Source organism: Oculina patagonica, chromosome 9 (assembly GCF_052425735.1).
Source record: "Oculina patagonica isolate OP01 chromosome 9, crgOcupat, whole genome shotgun sequence".
Taxonomy (NCBI): Eukaryota; Metazoa; Cnidaria; class Anthozoa; order Scleractinia; family Oculinidae; genus Oculina; species Oculina patagonica.
In genome coordinates, this window is record NC_135766.1 from 31,649,463 (window position 1) to 31,667,389 (window position 17,927).

The 17,927-nt window shown below is 39.9% G+C and overlaps 2 protein-coding genes across 2 annotated transcripts; both read left to right on the plus strand.

Annotated features, from left to right (window-relative positions):
* The first annotated feature begins 402 nt into the window (after positions 1–402).
* LOC144666694 (uncharacterized) lies at positions 403–7,429 on the plus strand. Its single transcript, XM_078528078.1, has 2 exons — positions 403–2,192; positions 5,173–7,429. Exons 1-2 carry the CDS (start codon positions 403–405, stop codon positions 5,207–5,209), a joined length of 1,827 nt encoding a protein of 608 aa, XP_078384204.1. The 3' UTR covers positions 5,210–7,429.
* Positions 7,430–12,083: 4,654 nt separating this feature from the next.
* Positions 12,084–14,851, plus strand: LOC144664804 (uncharacterized). The gene is made up of 3 exons (XM_078526023.1): positions 12,084–12,151; positions 12,393–12,490; positions 14,201–14,851. The coding sequence occupies exons 2-3, from the start codon at positions 12,398–12,400 to the stop codon at positions 14,849–14,851; spliced, it is 744 nt and encodes a 247-aa protein (XP_078382149.1). The 5' UTR covers positions 12,084–12,151; positions 12,393–12,397.
* The last annotated feature ends 3,076 nt before the right edge of the window (positions 14,852–17,927 follow it).

Here is a 17,927-nt window from a genome sequence, read left to right on the forward strand (position 1 = left end):
CAGAGGACCGCAGGCTCAGGTCACGTGTACAGTATCGAAAACGTATCGAAAGTGCGATATTTCTCAAAAGTATCGATACTTTTCAAAATTGTCAAAATATCGATGTATCGAATATTTGGTATCGAGTATCGGCTCATCCTTACTCAGAAGGATCGTAACACACCGTAACTCGTAGTTTTACCCCGAGTTAGCCACTGCACTGAGTTTAGCAAAACATTTTCCTTGCTTCCCGCTATTTTAGCCACCTAGAAAACATGACAAGGAATAATGTTTTCGCAGCAATGTTTCCTAGTTAAAGACAAGCGGCTTGAAAGCGGCTCTGGGACGAGGATGTGACGCAATTTCATTCTCGGTGCCTCTTCTAGTAGGTTCTTCCAGGTGCTGTAGCTATTTTTTTGGGCCATGGCGGTTCCGTATTGCTCATCAGTTACCTTTGACAAGGACTCCATAATGGTTAGAACTATTTTTGTTGGTAAGGAAAGCAAAACGGATTTCTACCATGATATGATAGCGGAAAGACGCTTTGAGAATCACGTGGAAGAGATGAAAAGAGATGGAAAGACCGATGCGGAAATAGCTTCAGGGCTTGTTGAAATGTGGATGGAGGAACACTATTATTTAATTTTAAATAGAGATCAAGAGGGAGAGAATGGCTTCAATCGTCCTGAGGATGGGTTAGGAGAAGAATCGGAGCCTTACTTAGACACAAGCTACTGGGCTAAACAATTCGTCGTCGAAACAGCTTCAAACTATTCTGAAGCCTTCTGGAATGAACTGTTTACATGTAACGAAGGGGAATTTGCATACCATAACAAAGATAGTTTAATCTCAAACCTCATTCCCGATGATCCAATTCATCGTTTCGTGTTGCATTTCTTACGTGGCTGGAAAAGTAGACTACACAAATACATACTGGATGAACAAATATGCGAAGAAGAGAGAGTACTTGTTTTGAAGAAACAAGTTGAAAACTTTGCTTTTTTTTCAAGAAAAAAGCCGTTTGGTGGCTTGTGGAAAATGTACAGTGAGCCCGATGACTTGTTACGGCAAGCCTTGAACGCTGCAGGCATGCCTGTTGCAGTGCATGATGCTCAGGGAAACCCTTTAAGGGGGATACAGGGGGAGCCATTTTTTTATAAAGTAGTTACAGATATTCCAAAAGTTGCTGCAGATGGTCCCAGTCCCGATGTTCATGATAGGAAAATTTATGACTACATCCGAAGGTTTGCTGTTAGAAAGCTTGGACAGGATCAAGTTCACAATTCTTGGACAATGGTAAAAAGCAGCTTTCACTACAACTCAAAAAACACAAGGTGTTATGCCTTTTCTGGACATGGACAGTCCAAAAAAGAATTACACAAAATGCCTTTGGCATGGTGGGAAACTTCGGGTGGGGATGATGCCTGGGAAGATGACCAGAAGATCCGCTTGGGAAATGTTGACCATTCACAATTTGGCCAGCATTTGGTGTCAGCTTTGTTTAATGCACTAAGGCCTTTTATTGAAGAAGATTTTGAAAAACTAGCTCGCCATGTAGCATTTGATGAAAAATCATATGCAGAAAGTGTAATTGAAGGATCTCGAAAAGATATCGGGGTGCTTGACTATGGTGAGTTTTATGATTGCGTGGTAACTTGTTTCAATCGCTTTTTTGATATGACGGAGAAAGCAATCACTGGTGTTTTGAACAGTGTTGCTGACACTTCAACTGTTGTGGAAAGTGTCATGCCATTTGTAACTGTTGGAGCAAATAACAAGGAATTTGCACCAGACAAAGACAAAATTAAACAATGTCTTGAGAGCTACGGCAATATTGAGAAGGTGGACGAAATCTGTGACAAGCTGTGCAGAATTTCTGAAAAGCACCTCCAACGATTGGAAAAGGAACTTAAAGAAGTGCCAAATAAATTTATCACCGTCTTTGCAGAGCACTTACAACAATCCAAGTGTGGCGAGGATAATGTGATTGGATTAGTTCTACGTGAGCTTTTATTGTCAAACTGCGAATGCCTTCTCTCAGTCAAAGTCCAGTTTGTGGCACTGGATGCAGACAGTAAGGATAATGGGAAACCATTTTGTGGAGTGTGTGCAAGTAAAGTAAGGTTTTATTCTGTTCTACCACAATTGCTTAGGGCCATTGGATCGACAGGAGAGGATTTTGATCAACTTGCTCCACTTTTTGCAAAATTGAGGTAAGAAATTTTATTTTGCATGATCTTTTAGAAAAATGTCCAATAGACAACTTTAACTGATAAGCTGTCTACAGGTATACAGGGAGAGCGATGTAGCAGCTTTCGAGAGTACAATAGAACAAACAACAGGAACAATACCGCCAGCCCCTAAACAATAGCAACTGCTACACTCTAGAGGACCATTAGAATTACAAATTTACAAGAGCTGTTACTCTACTGTACAGGGAGGGGACAGGAGGGTGCAGGGCTCGAAACAAATGATAGTAAAGTTGTAGTCTCTCAAAAAAATAAGTGCTACAGGTAACTTTGCTGTTGAACTCTCACTCTTAATTTCAAGCCCTGAGAGGAGGCAGGGTTCAAAACAGTGGCCGGTTTATGGACAAAATCCTGCCTAATAATATAAGGGATTTGACCAATGAAAGATTTATCCTGATGGTCACGTTGACCAGTGATAAATTTTGGGGAAAATGTTATATGGTATAAAATTAATATTTCCATGTGTTTTTTGCAACATACTTTGACAGTTGCAATAAATATATATATCAAGGCTGTGATTTAAGAAAAATTATAAGGAGCCCAAAGGTTCCAAGCTATGAGATCCAGGGTGCCCAGCATAAAGCTTATATGAAAGAAATAAGATTATCTGGTCGCCCAAAGACAAAAGTTAGTTGCCCAGAGGCACCCGGGCACCCTTAAAGCACAGCCCTGATATATACCAGTGGAACAAAATAATTTTGTTGATGAATACCCAATTCCCTCTATAGCGCGCGCCTGCAGGGAAAAGCGGTAGTTGTATTCATCAAACCCTGCGCGAGACTCAGCAACGATGCACATTGCTGAGTCTTGCGCAGGGTTTGATGAATACAACTACCATGATTCCCTGCAGGCGCGCACTATAGAGGGAATCGGCTATTGAAAATGATACTTACAGCTTCATCTCAAGTGAATACTTGAATTCAAGTCCTGATTTCCAATGTTATTCTAAGTGTCTTCGTTATCATGCTATATGTCTTCGTTTATCACACCAAAATACATTTGAGAATGAACTTGCTATAAAAATGCAAAGAACATTCATGTTTTTGTGTTTGAAGCAAATTTCACCTGGAAGATTATTATCTCAGTTGATTAGTTTGCAATTTTTAAATTCCGAGTTGCAGAAACTGAGCAGGGCCAATTTCACTTTGTCAAATCCTTTTAAACTTTTTGTTAACCACTGACTAGTAGATAACACTTGTGCATTATATTGCCCATCAGTCATCATGGGTGAGAAACCTTCGTACATTTCATTATATATTTTATTTTCCTCCTTCAATAAAAAGCACCTTTTTAAAGTTTGAAATGGAAACACCCCAACCCCCCCCCCCAAAAAAAAAAAATAAAATAAAATAAAATAAATAAATAATGAATTACACGAATCCTTGAGTGGTTTAAACTTTCACATGATTTTTTTAAATACAGAAGACAGAGAGGCAAACACTTTGTTTCGGTAAATGGTTTCTTATAGGAGTAAATGCACATTAAGGTAGAATTAGTCAGTTCCATTTGGTTTAGTTGGGAAGCACAAAAAACGGCGAGCGAAAAAAAATAAGGGGAGGGGGGCGGGGAGGAGAAGTGCTTCATTCTGTTTGCACCCTCGCCATTTTTTCACTCGCTGTTCCTCGCACCGCTTCCCAACTAACCGAACGTCTGGAACAGGCTAAGGTAGAATAAATTACATGTTCATAGCGAAATGACATCCACATGCTTTAAAAAGAAAAAAACGGTCCCCGGTTAGGCTTCAAACCCGCAACCTCTTGTTTTTTTCTAATGCAAAAATCCAGTGACATTAACCACTGGTACCATTATTGCCGCAACAGTCATGACAATCCGTGGAGATAATCACTTGTTAACTTTACTATAGCAGGCTCAAGTGAGTTCCGAGTACCAATAGTCTATGAAGTTGACAAATTTTCAACGAAGTGTTGAAGTGCTTCGATGTTGGATTGAATGTGTTGCAGTTTAAAATATATGTAGCTAGGAGTCAAAGAGAAGTTAAGAAAAGTGAAAAAAAAAGTTTTAGAAAAAAATAGTTGGAGAAATCCAATAGTAAACAAACAGACGTGACATATTTGCATTAGTTCGATGTAGATAATTTGAGGACAGGGAATTGAACTTATCATATCAAGACACAATTTGTTCTGGGCAAAACTTTGTTTATCATAATATTCTGGTTTCATTATTCATTTTCTAAGTTCAGTGGCTCACAGCCACTTTGATTCATGGTTGCTTAGCAGTTAAGCAACCAGGCAGCGTGGGGCGAGCCCAGTTCATAATTCGCTCAAGGTTTTTTGTTTTAGTTGCAACAATTTTATTACTCTGCCCTTTCTTTAGTGTGTTGTATGTTTCTTTTCCTACTGATACTTTGTTATTTTAGCTCATTACCTCTCCGCTGGTAATTGGCTATGCACATTCATACAGGCCCTGGCCAAACCATGCATGGAGATGTGACCATGGCTTTTCAATGGTTTATAAAGAAAGAAATGTCATTATAATTATTTTTTGAAGGGGAGAGGGATGCAGAAAATTGTTCTGCTTGGCCATTATTTATGAAAAAGGGCACTAAAATTTCCATTTGTCATTTGCCGGTCAGTCCGGTACTTTTGAATGTACATGTAAAATGGGCCTTTTTTCAGGAGCTTTTCAACCAAAACCAGCACAACAGTGCATAATATTTATGCATTGACTGATTATTTTTGACAGAACAAATCTGACTAACTATGAAATTCTGTTCTCGAATTTACTAGTCTGGCTGGCCAGTTCTGACAGATTGAAAGTGTTCTAAGATAGTTCATTAAATGTTGATAGTAAATTGAAGGTGAAATGCACAAGGTACCAATGTAGGACATTTTGGTGCTTCACCCAAATGTAATTCAAACAACCAGAAAAAATCAGGTTTTTATTTCTTGCTTGACCCAACTGCCTTTTGTTTTCTCTCTCCTAGGTTAAGAGACCAAGCTGCCGCTGGCAATCCTTCTTAATCGGTTGGATGTTAAATTGGTATTGACGCCCAATGGATCCTCAAGGACCTGCCCTGATCTAAACCATAAGTCAATAGTTAAATCATTGAACCTTATCATCATTGTTTATAGATTAGGTTAATAGTTTTAATAAACAATAATTATTATTACATTCGGTTTTTGTGATATCCGGAATAATCAAGATCTCGGTAAGTTTGGCTTCGGCTGATAACAGTAACCTCGACCTTGATTATTCCAGATATAACAAAAACCGATTTCAACACTTGTGCTAATCCCTTTTTGCTGTCCAGCTCCTGGATGTTTTTCTCCTCAACTTGTTCACTGAACAGTTCCTTCACAACTTTTGTGAATCTCTTAATTTGTGTTTTCATATGCAACCCCCTTTTGAAAGGAGACAGGCTTCTGAGGTTTAGAGCCTATCTAATTCTCGGATCACATTTATATTTAGTTTCTGAGTTGACTTGTAAGGTACCCAAATGATCCCTTCGCACAATGACAAATAGAATGGGTATACAATACAGGTGCATAAAAAAGTACCTAGCCCCACCCAACTGCAACCCTACATCAAGTCACTTATGTCCAGGATTGAACGCAAATATTGTTTAATGAGTACTTCATGTTTGACTGTTATTTGACATTTCCATATAACTTCGAATTCATATTTGACAGATTTTGGTGGGTTTTGGTGATCTTTTATTAATGACTACACTTTGTGATGCCTGTCATGAGGAACGTGTATCTCATTAGCGTTCAGTCCGGGACATATCTGTTGACTTTGGGGAGGGGGATTCTCTAAGTCCCTTATACATTTGTACGAGGAGGCTTCACCCAAAAGGGGTACTTTTTTTTAAGCTGCAGGTACATAAAAGGGAGTTGAAGTATGCAAAAGGTTGTGAAAACTGTCATTCAGGTTTTTATAAGGACCTCAGCATTCAAAATACAGTCTCGAACAGACCCACCGAACGGTCTAAGTGCACACTGTATTTTACAGGGTTTTTGAGTGGAAAATTAATGGGCTTCGGGTAGTATCCCTTCTGTACGAATGTGAAAAGGGTACCATTGTTTATCAAAGGTTTAGGGGTTGCTTAGCGACAATAAAGGTTGCTACCAACCAGGAACAACCTTTCCAGCACGCTAAATCTATATCAAATTAAAGAGTTATCTTTTTTGTCCAAATCTGTGGGTCTGTGCATTTCGTTTGATTAACTGTATTGTATAGTACCATAGTATAGTTATCTTAATTCAGTCAGGTTGGCCCATTCGGCAACATGACTGGTATCCAGAGGGGTCCAAATTATAAAGCATGGCAATAGAAAAAAACTCTGTGAAGTGGAACAGAACATGAAGAATAGCAATGATAATGTTAGCTGTTCTTGGAATTAGTTTCATGTCTATGTTTCTAACGTGAAAATATTATATACCAGTCACCAAGTAGTCGATATAAAAGAAAGCAAAGTAGCAAAATGCTTTTTAAGGTGACCTTAGTAAGCCGCTACAGTGACTTACGACCAGTAAATGTATTTAACATGGAAATACACTGACGTCAGGTAAAGCATTAAGGAATGCAGTACGTCAGCAGTCCCCCCGCATCGCAAGTCCGCTAACGTTAATGTATACATTGTTTACAGTTTCGCAACTTTTTGTATTTCATTTTTACTGTCTATTATTTTGTTTCATGGCGAATAAGCATATTTTTGCTAGGGACCTAAACAGCCGCACCAACCCGAGGGGTAACGATACAGCTCATCCGTCCTAAGACTTGCTCCAAGTCGCTCGTTTCGTTTCGTTTCGTTTCGTTTCGATAGAGTTACTTGAGTAAGCTTGCTTTGAAATCGCGCGAATGACCGCGCGGAATTTATTTGTTCGTGCGTCGAGGAATGGCCGTTCCGCCACGATCCTCCGCCATTTTGCTTTTCATGCCCGCGCGCGCCCTCCGTTTTCGTATCCAGTGGTCTCCTGCGAATCAAACGAGCGACTTGGAGCAAGTCTAATCCGTCCTCTATACACCTATCTATATTCGGTTAAAAGTGGTGGACAATTGAACGGTATAAAAATATTTTTTTCAACAGGCTTAGCTTTACATATGAAGTAGCAATAGAGACTTTTTAATGTTTATCTCGTTAAATACAATTAAATGAATTTTTTTTCAACTTTGATATTGTAAGTGCTTTGCAAATATTCTTTTTAATTTTCTTTTTAACTTTTGATATGTATTTTTATCAGACGAATAAAGGCATTATTTTTATGCAATTATTTTTGAGCACGTGAACCATTTCCCCACCATCCTTTAACCCCCTCCCCCCCCCCCTCCCAATTGAGAAATGTTTCCGTGACGTGCCCAGTCCTTTCTTAGCCACTCGGTCGTTCATGTTGCCCATCAAGTAGCGTTTGTAATCTTGAAGTGTCTGATATGATGGTTAAAGCCTATATCAAACAATAACTGAAGAGAGAAAAATCTCCTCTGGACATTTGACAAAAAATATATCAAAACGGCTCTTTTATACCCTTAAATCTGTGGTAATTAGGCACCAGACTGGCGAACTGAACAGACTTGGCCAGATATTTCCTTGGAAGTGAGTAAACAGCTAGGGGTATGAGACTAGCTTTTTGCTGAATTGAAAGAAAGCGTTCTCCAAGTATTAGGTAAACATTAGCCTGCGATGAGGCTCCTGAGTGGGGTTTCCGCGAGCGCGCGGAAACCCCACTCAGGAGCCTGTTCGCAGGCTAGGTAGGTAAACATAAACTTTTTATTGTTTCGAAAACGCGGAAAAATGAGAAAATACACATTAAACAGAGGTGCTACAAGCTCGTTGGTTATTTTTACCTCATATCCATCGGGCGCTCATGAAATAATGGTTAGATATCGTAAAAGTACTTGCGAAACTTATTTCAATCACTTTACTGAAGTGAAGAATCCTTCCTTCATTTATTTTGTGCTAGACACGTATAGCGTATACAAAACTTGTTTTTTGGCGTTCTGGCAATACGCATTTTTTCCCACTCTGTGCCTTTGAGTAGTCTATTCAGAAATAAAATATCATCAACTTTAATTAAAAGCACCTGCTTATGAGCAAGAGAAGATGTAAATTATTAATCAACATACCTTTTTGAGCTTGAAGTTTTATTGCATACAATTCAGTGGTAAGGGTAGCTATTTTGGCATGTTTGCATTCGTTAAAACTGAAAGATGTTATGTAAAATAACAGTTTAGATAACGAAACACTGGTTGTTGACACGTTGCAATCGTTCAACACTGTTGAGCAGGATTCTAAGACTAAATTCTACTTTTCGTAAGCCGAGCTCCAAGAAATGAAATCAGTGATATGTCTTTGAAAATTGTGTTTATACTATGGGCATGCTGGCTTTACTACCACACAGTTGCAACCCAAGGTGAGTGAAATGGTTTTAATGGGACTATGTCACGGGGATTCGAAACTGTTCTGAAATAAGTGGTAGGCAATTACTCATGAAAATGTTGTCTTTGAACATTTAACGGAAGAAATAACCTTTATTTGGGATAGAAATCAAACTTCGGCTATAAATATGAGTTTAGCTGTTCAAAAATTTACATAGTCCTTTTAATTGCTTCTGTCCACAAGCTTAGGTAAAGCCTTTCAACGAGTTGAGAAATAAATTCTTGAGGGGAATTCTTCATCTATTAGAGAGAAAAAGTTTGCTTTGTTTGTTTGCTAATCAGTGGAAAGCAAGAGATATGGTTACGCCTTAGCTAATGTTAACTAAAAGTATTGTAACACAGTGTCCAAAATACAATTTCAACTGCTTTATTATATTGGGCGTTTCAACTTAAGTTCCCGTTCTTTGAATTCATTTATCTAATTTTAAAAAAAAAACTTTTAAAGATTGATTTATGAACTTAACATCTTTATGTAGCACCTCAATCGAATCTTAGGCCCAAACTTCGCTTTCCCTTCAGTACAAGGATGAAGAGGCTGGCGTATAGCAAATGGTACTGACTTGTTGCATATTTCACAATTCACTGTAGTGATAAAGTATACCGTACCTTCTAGACTGATAAACCACCACATCTTTTGGCGGATAACACGGAAGACATAAAACGGTTAAAAAACGAGACGGGGGTCGATGGAATTTGTGTTTTTCTTACGAGTCTCTATGAATTTTTGCCTCTACTGTTAGGTTATTGTACTGAAGCACCAGAATAACTTTTGCTCCCTTAAAACGCTTGCATTTTTCAGTTTAACATAAAGAGCAATTATGGTGTCGCGTTTTTACTTATATTAACAATCCAACTGAAGTTTAAGAACGTTTGTTTGATATTGCATCTCACATTTTTATCCCGGCTGGACATTTAAAATTATAAAAAGCTGTAGTTAGCATACCCTGTTTCCAGACGTCTTCTCTTTTTCATTACTCAACCAATTTGCGACAATGAGTGCTCTTTCCACTGAGCTACAAAGAGACTCGTGGCAAGTTATTTACTAGGGTTTTTACTAGATTCATGTGTGACATGCGTCCTGCATACTTCTAGGATCAGCAATGTCGATAGCATACTGAATGTTGATAAATTTAAAAAAAACATCTTAAGACTGAACTGCGATTTACTAAGATGTGCAGTATAGCTTCAAATTGACTGCCCTACGTTTGCGAGGGAAGACAATAGTGGAAGAATAGATAGAAAAGTAAAAAGGCTAACGTAGAAAATATTTCTTTTAATTTCAGTTTTAATCCCTAACCACTGCGTTGTTTTCGTGCGGTCATAAATACTGTAATACTATAGCCTTTATTTGTTTAACTGTTATCCACCTGCGCAGTTCTAAAAGCAATTATTATTGCAAAGGCGACCGATTCCTTAATAACCAATCGTACCTTCCGAAACGCATGAGCTAATGTTAGTTAAGACTTTTTAATGATAAAACCTAATCCCGTAATTTCGCATGAATAGAAGCGCAAATTTCAATTCCCTTCTGTTAGTCTTCCCTGGAATTATATTATACAGTTATATTTTCAGTTCTTTCGTTGAAACCTTGGATAAACGTAGTTTATCCAAGTTTAAAATTGCGTAGACGACCTTCGGCCACTGTACACTAATTAACAATTAGACGGCAAGCTCAAGGCTTCTTTATTCGGCTGCTGATTGCATTGGCGGGTAGTTGGGGAGGGGCAAAGCCCCGAGTCAACCATCAAAAACCGATACTCAGAGCCCGATCTAGTCAACAAAAAGTTCAGGGCAGTCTATCGAAAATTAACTGCCCTTGCTTGAGTAGCCAATCAGATTGCAAGTTTGCCTTACAGTCGGTCATTGGGTCATGCTTATGGTTGATATTGTATGGCAGATAAGCCAATCAAATTGTACCTTTTGTGTAAGAACACTAAAAATGATAATTATTATTTTTTGCAGGCCTCTGTCGGCATCTTACGTTTTCAGCACCGGTCAATGGGTATGCTCTACAAGGTCATGTGATTAAGAATATCTCTTTGAACATATACCTGGCAGAAAATGTACAAAGTCGCTGTAAGCATCACTGCAGCATGGAAAGCGACTGTGTATCATTCAACATCGGTCCGCCAGTGAATGACACAGTTTTGTGTCAACTGAGTGACGCAGACGACATAGAATACCCTAAGGATCTTCAAGCTCGGGAAGGTTTTATTTATAGAGGCACACAGGTTAGGAAGTCAAATTGAGTGCGGTTTTGTTATTACTAATTTTTTTTTAAATTTTGGTTTAGACCCAAGGTAGTTCATCAAAATTTTATATACAAAAAAATAGTAAAATTTGACATGTTCTGTTAGAAATCCGCGAATCTGATTGGATTGTAATTAGGGACGGACTATTATTTTCCTCTAAGGGAGGGGGGGGGGGGGTATGAAAATGTTTTTAGCATTTTTTTTAATTTATGCACCTCTACAAAACATTTTTTTTCGGATTGCAAACTACTTTTTAATACATGTCGTGTTTGCAAGTAGTTCATTTTGTCTTTTTAAGCTAATAATCCGTCCCTTAGCTCTGCCGTTGTTTTTATACAATAACTGAGAGAATTCGCGTGAGCTCATTGGCCCAAAGTTAGCGGTCGGTGAGATTAAAGAGAAGGCAAATTGCGAATAACTTGAAAAATTAGTGTTGCGACTTTACCAAAAGCCGCAGCCAAAAAAAAAATAATAATTCCGACGATTTTTGAAAAATTTAGCTGGAACATGATTCAGTCTAATTTGCTGATAAATTTTCCGTGTTAATGTACTAAAACCACTCGAGCAAATTTTTATTGTCTTCACCTTTTTTAGGCGTTGCTCTTTGAAAGGAAAATTCCCTAATTATTCTTGAGTTTTGACTAAATGGAAAAATACAGTTGAATCCCGATAAATCGAACCATCAATAACTGGAACCTTTTTCGATCGATTCCCTTCCATGTCATTTTCTCAATAATTTTGCCCTCGGTAACTCGAACCCCCGATAACTCGAACCTTTTTTTATTTCTTTTGAAGGTTCGAGTTATCGGGATTGAACTGTACTGTCAACTCTCTCTAAAACAGTCACCTTAAGGACCGGCGCGGCTGAAACTGTCCGTCTTAGAGAGGTGTCCGTTACAGTAAAATGACTGTAAAACGGCGGTGGGTGTCCGTGTCAGAGAGGTGTCCGTTAAGAAAGAGCTGACTGTACATCAAACTGTAGATTTTGGACAACGATCGTTTGCAGTGTCTACATGAACAGTTAGACTACCCGCCGTCGTTTTCCGTGAGCGATAGACAACTCTGATGCGCGTTCTCCGTTGATTATTCGTTCATCGGAAACTATGGATTGTAGTCAAATTCTTAAAAAAAAATCGTTTTCTGTTTTTTTTGTTCATCAGAACCCATGCTCCAGTAACCCATGCCTTCATAATGCGACCTGCTTAAATGGATTTACAGACAAGAAGTATCTTTGTGAATGTCAAGCGGGTTATTTAGGGGAACAATGCGAAAAAGGTTAGGTTAATGATGCTACAGAATATCATGATGTTTTCTTCTCTGCGGTGCTTTTCAGGATGGCGCCATCTTGGAAAGACCCTGGGTACGAGGTTGGTGCTTGATACGCTCGTTCTCATTACAAAGCCCGCAATGCTTTGGTCAGCACCGACGTCACACTTTGATGCTGACCAAAAGTACAATGGGCTCTAGAGGCGAGATTGAGACACGCTGACCAACCAACTGTTCTTTCCTTGTGCAGTTACCATGGGCTCGTGTGCTGAGATCAGGGCCAGCGATGGAGGGAAAGCGGTCAGCGGTAAATACTGGTTGATTCCCAAGGATTCAAACACCTTTCCGGTAAGGTTTTCATTCTCCTGTCTGTTTGCTATATTTTACCTTATTTGGCAGAACTTATTAAATATATCCCGCTTCGACTACACACTGCATGACCAATACACCACTTTCATAATGGCGGCCAATTTATTTATTCTTTTATATGTATGTTAACTACTGGCCTCGTCAGCATGTGAAAAATTCAAAAGAATTTTTACTCTAAAACGAGGCCAGTAGGGCTAATTAACATACATATAAAAGAATAAATAAATTGGCCGCCATTATGAAAGTGGTGTATAGAGAGCTAAGTTTGATTTTTTATTCTTCGTGGAATGAAAGTTCGATCGTAGTTGGCTAAGTTCTACGTGAATATTATTCGTTTGGAAAGTAATTTTTCGTAGGCCAAGACCGCGTGAGACAAAATAATGCTGATGCAAGTTATCTCAGAAATCTCGACTTCTCCACTGATTTAAGTTCGTATCGTTCGTAATTCATTTCAACACTAAAGTTTTTCATTATCACATCTAGAATTATCGAAGGAGCATACAAATTTTCGTTAACATTTAAAGAATAAAAAGAAAAGATAAACAACCTAATTTAACAATGAGTATCATGCAGAAATTTCAATGTTGCCTTTTTGAAGGAACTAACTTGTTTATAAATGTTTAAGTTAACTTATTTGTCTTCTAAAACCTGCCACTGTTATTTAATTTCACAGTGACAGTCTTTATCAACCTATTGATCATGATATATATATTTTTTATGATGCATGACATGCATGTATGGATAGTCAGAATTGACCTTGCCGAATATTTGATTGTTAAAGGCTATCCTACACGAGCAATTTTTATGTCTCAATTTTTATTTAATTTGCTTTTGTAGACGAGAAATAATGACCAATTTTTTATGTGACAAAAGAAAAGCTGGCGTGTTAGCTTTTATGTGACAGATACAAGTTGTTGAACATACGAAAAATTGCTCTAGTAGACGACTTGTCGCATAAAATGTGGCAAATATTGCGTCAGCATATGTGGTCTCCAATCTGCCACTCGGCAATTCGTGCGCGTATCTCTGTGCGTATCATAACTCTCGCACTAAACTTTTCAAGAACTGTTTACAAATAACTGTTGTGCCATCTACACGTATCTCTGTGCGTATCTGTGCTGCCCAAGGACATTACTGGCGCTCTAAACTTTGAACTGCTGACACAAATAATCAAAGATGTTTGTCACATAAAAATTGTCAAATAAACACTCCCCGAGTAAACCTTTTCTAAGCCTGCTCAGCCCACGGCTTTGTCGGCTAAGTATCAAACCATATCCAGCGCGATTTCGCAGGATAGTTTTAACTACCGTTTAACTACCCCCCTCCCCCCCCCCCCCCCCCGCTTATAAGCCCTCCTGGTTATAGGCCCATCTACCTGGAAACAAAAAAAAATACATCCGATTATAAGCCCCCCTCTGCCGGATGACAGTACTGAACAAGGCTAAATGTTGCTTGATTTGCGTTTTTAAATTAAAAACGTATTTCGATCAACACTCCCGTGGCTCTTTTTGAAACGTTTTTTCATTCCGCTTATAGACCCTTCCGGGTATAAGCCCCTCCGCTTATAAGCCCACCCAAAACCCCTTACGAAGTTGTATAACTAGGGCTTATAACCGGAATTCTACGGTATATGAAGTATATGTCGTTCAGCTCGACATGGATGCTAATAACAACATTGTCTTATATCAGGTATATTGCGACATGACGTCAGACAGCCAAGGATGGACTCTGATCGCTCGGTTCTCTAACAATGATACCAAACACTGGCTGAATTACTCTGGGTACTGGTGGTATGACATGCCTGAAGCTGCAGGACAAACGACTGATCCATTGAATAACACTGATATGATATCACCAGCATTTTGGCTGACCAGCGGCAATGAGTTCAAGATCACGCGCAGTGATGACTCCCTGCATTGTCCTTTGCTACAGACCACAGGTGACTGTCTGGGTGGACAGACATTTCGCTCCAAAGTCACAAGCTATGGTGACTTCAGGAATGGCGCAGTTTGGGCCAGTGACCAGTGTCTTGGGAGTTGCACGGTTCAATATGGCGGGCAGTACCAATCAACGGACGGCTTCCAACAGGCGGCATGCAGCGGAGACATACAGAGCTCCAACGCGATCGGTTTCTGGTGCAATTGGAGTACTGGAGATGGTGCAGTGCTTATGATTGGTGGAGGAGGAGCCAGCTGTTCACGTGCTGATCACGGGATTGGAATAACCGAAAAGGATGATGCTGCTTTTACTGAATTAACGTCCATAAATCAGTTTGACTTCGGTTACGATGCAAAAAACCCTCAGTCTGAATCTTACTCTTTAAACCTGTGGATACGCTAGAGGTACCTTATTACATGAAATTTTTGCGACACGTTAATTTCGCGAATTTCGCATTTCCAAAAAAAATCGCGAAATTAAAGTGACGAGAACAAAAAGTGTCGCGAACATAACATGACGCGAAAATTAAGTGACTCACATTATGTCAATAACCAAGAAAGAATGAGTTAAGTAACACTGAAGGAAGGAAATTTCAATGTAAATGTATGTTGTGGTCAATTGACTCAAGAACAATGATTCACGTACAGGCGTGAACTGCTTGTGGCCATTGTAAGAACTGCTCTGTTATTACTAATGACATTTAGTCCTGCCGTTGCGTTTTTGTTAATTTTGACGTTATTTTTTCCTTTGATAAAGTCGTTTTATTTAATTCAAGGACTAGCTATTAAATAATATTACCAAGGAAATGTAAATTGTGTCTTCCTCAAAACGCGAAATTAATGTGATTCAAAATACACAACTTTCGCAAAATCACGAAATTTAAGTGTCGCGAAATATGCGCACCTCAAAATCGCGCAATTAACGTGTCGCGAAAATTTCATGTAATAAGGCATAAATCGATGCAAAGAAAAAAAAGATCAGGAAACTGTACTTTTTTCCCAAAATACAGAAAAACCCTCGAGTAAGAACCTAATTTTTAAGAACCCGTTAGGCTAAAATTTTCTAGTTAGACACCCTCTTTATAAGAACCTCCTAAAATTTGGAAAATAGGTTCTTATTTTCTACAAGTGATTACAAATGTTTACTTTTAGGGAAATAAGATAAGTCGATATTCTGGATCCTCTTTGGAGACACCTAGGAGCCTTATCACTCCATTTACAATTTAAATGCCAATGTTGAAAATCCTAAAACATTATTAATGATTCAATCACAAAAATATAAAGAAAAGGAAAAGGCTGGGTACCACTAGAAATTATATTAACAGCAATGTGAATTTCTCTTCAGAAAATAAGAACCTATTAAGAACCTTAACTAGCCTAAATTTGTGCTAATTACCACTGATTTATGTAAGAACCTGTTTAGGCTAACTTGGGAAAATGCAGGTTCTTATAATACTCGCGGGTTTTTACTGTACTGCATTTAACATCCTCGAAAAACGAGCTGATGAGAGACTAAAGAAATACACGATCTGGGCGCGTTTCAGTTTTACCTAAACGAAGAGATTGGTAAAAAGGCGGCAAAATCTTTTGCGCTTTGTTTACTCCATAAGCTGAAAATATTAATGTAAATATTGTTCGCTGTAATCTTTCTTCTCTAAAGATGTAATACATTATGGAAAGTGAATAATAATAATAAAAGTTTTATGGGCGCACTTAAAAACTCAATGAACTTATTGTCGTAAATGAGAGGCCATAAGGGAGTTTCTCGTGAAACGTGATTGTACGTTTTTATCATCCGTGATTCGTAAATTAAATAACATTGTCCATGAACATGTGAATGGCATGCTTGTTATGACACGTGAAAGCAAAAAAAATAATGTTTTGTTATCTTAAACCTTGTCATCGCATGCGTGTCATGGCACGCATGTCATGACACGCGTGTCATGGCACGCATGTCATGGCACGCGTGTCATCGCACGCGTGTCATCGCACGCGTGTCATGGCACGCGTGTCATGGCACGCGTGTCATGGCACGCGTGTCATCGCACGCGTGTCATCGCACGCGTGTCATCGCACGCGTGTCATGGCACGCATGTCATGGCACGCGTGTCATGGCACGCGTGTCATCGCACGCGTGTCATCGCACGCGTGTCATCGCACGCGTGTCATGGCACGCGTGTCATGGCACGCGTGTCATGGCACGCGTGTCATGGCACGCGTGTCATCGCACGCGTGTCATCGCACGCGTGTCATGGCACGCATGTCATGGCACGCGTGTCATGGCACGCGTGTCATCGCACGCGTGTCATCGCACGCGTGTCATCGCACGCGTGTCATCGCACGCGTGTCATGGCACGCATGTCATGGCACGCGTGTCATGGCACGCGTGTCATCGCACGCGTGTCATCGCACGCGTGTCATCGCACGCGTGTCATCGCACGCGTGTCATCGCACGCGTGTCATGGCACGCGTGTCATCGCACGCGTGTCATCGCACGCGTGTCATCGCACGCATGTCATGGCACGCGTGTCATGGCACGCGTGTCATGGCACGCGTGTCATCGCACGCGTGTCATCGCACGCGTGTCATCGCACGCGTGTCATCGCACGCGTGTCATGGCACGCATGTCATGGCACGCGTGTCATGGCACGCGTGTCATGGCACCCGTGTCATGGCACGCGTGTCATGGCACCCGTGTCATGGCGCGCGTGTCATCGCACGCGTGTTATGGTACGCGTGTCATCGCAAGCGTGTCATGGCACGCGTGTCATGGCACGCGTGTCATGGCACGCGTGTCATGGCACGCGTGTCATGGCACGCGTGTCATCGCACGCGTGTCATGGCACGCGTGTCATGGCACGCGTGTCATGGCACGCGTGTCATGACACATGGCACGCGTGTCATCGCACGCGTGTCATGGCACGCGTGTCATGGCACGCGTGTCATCGCAAGCGTGTCATGGCACGCGTGTCATCGCACGCGTGTCATCGGACGCGTGTCATCGCTAGGCTTTTATAGATTGTGCTAGCATAATTTTTGGCATAATTGGAGCTAAAAAGCATAATTTGTGAAACGAGCACTGCCACGGCATAATTAGCAATTTTTAGCACTTTTTGGAGCATAAATTCATAAAATGTAGTAAATATGGTGTACTTTCTACAGAAATAAATGAAATTTAGGTAGTTTGTTCTTGCAATGCGTGTTTTAGCTATACAATTGTGATTGTTAAGTCGTTGGAGGCATTTTACAAACGGTTTAGAGATGCGAGCAGCTAATTTGGACAGCTGACGGCCGTGATAAACTGCCATAAACACAAATAAATTTACAACAACAGTTTATTTAAAAAACATCATAATTTGGTGTCGTTATTGCGCACCTCTATGTATAGAATCTACGTCATTTTGTGAGCATAATTTCGGAAATCAGAAGCATAATTTGGGAATTCTGGCATAATTTTGCATAATTTGGCAAAATTTTGA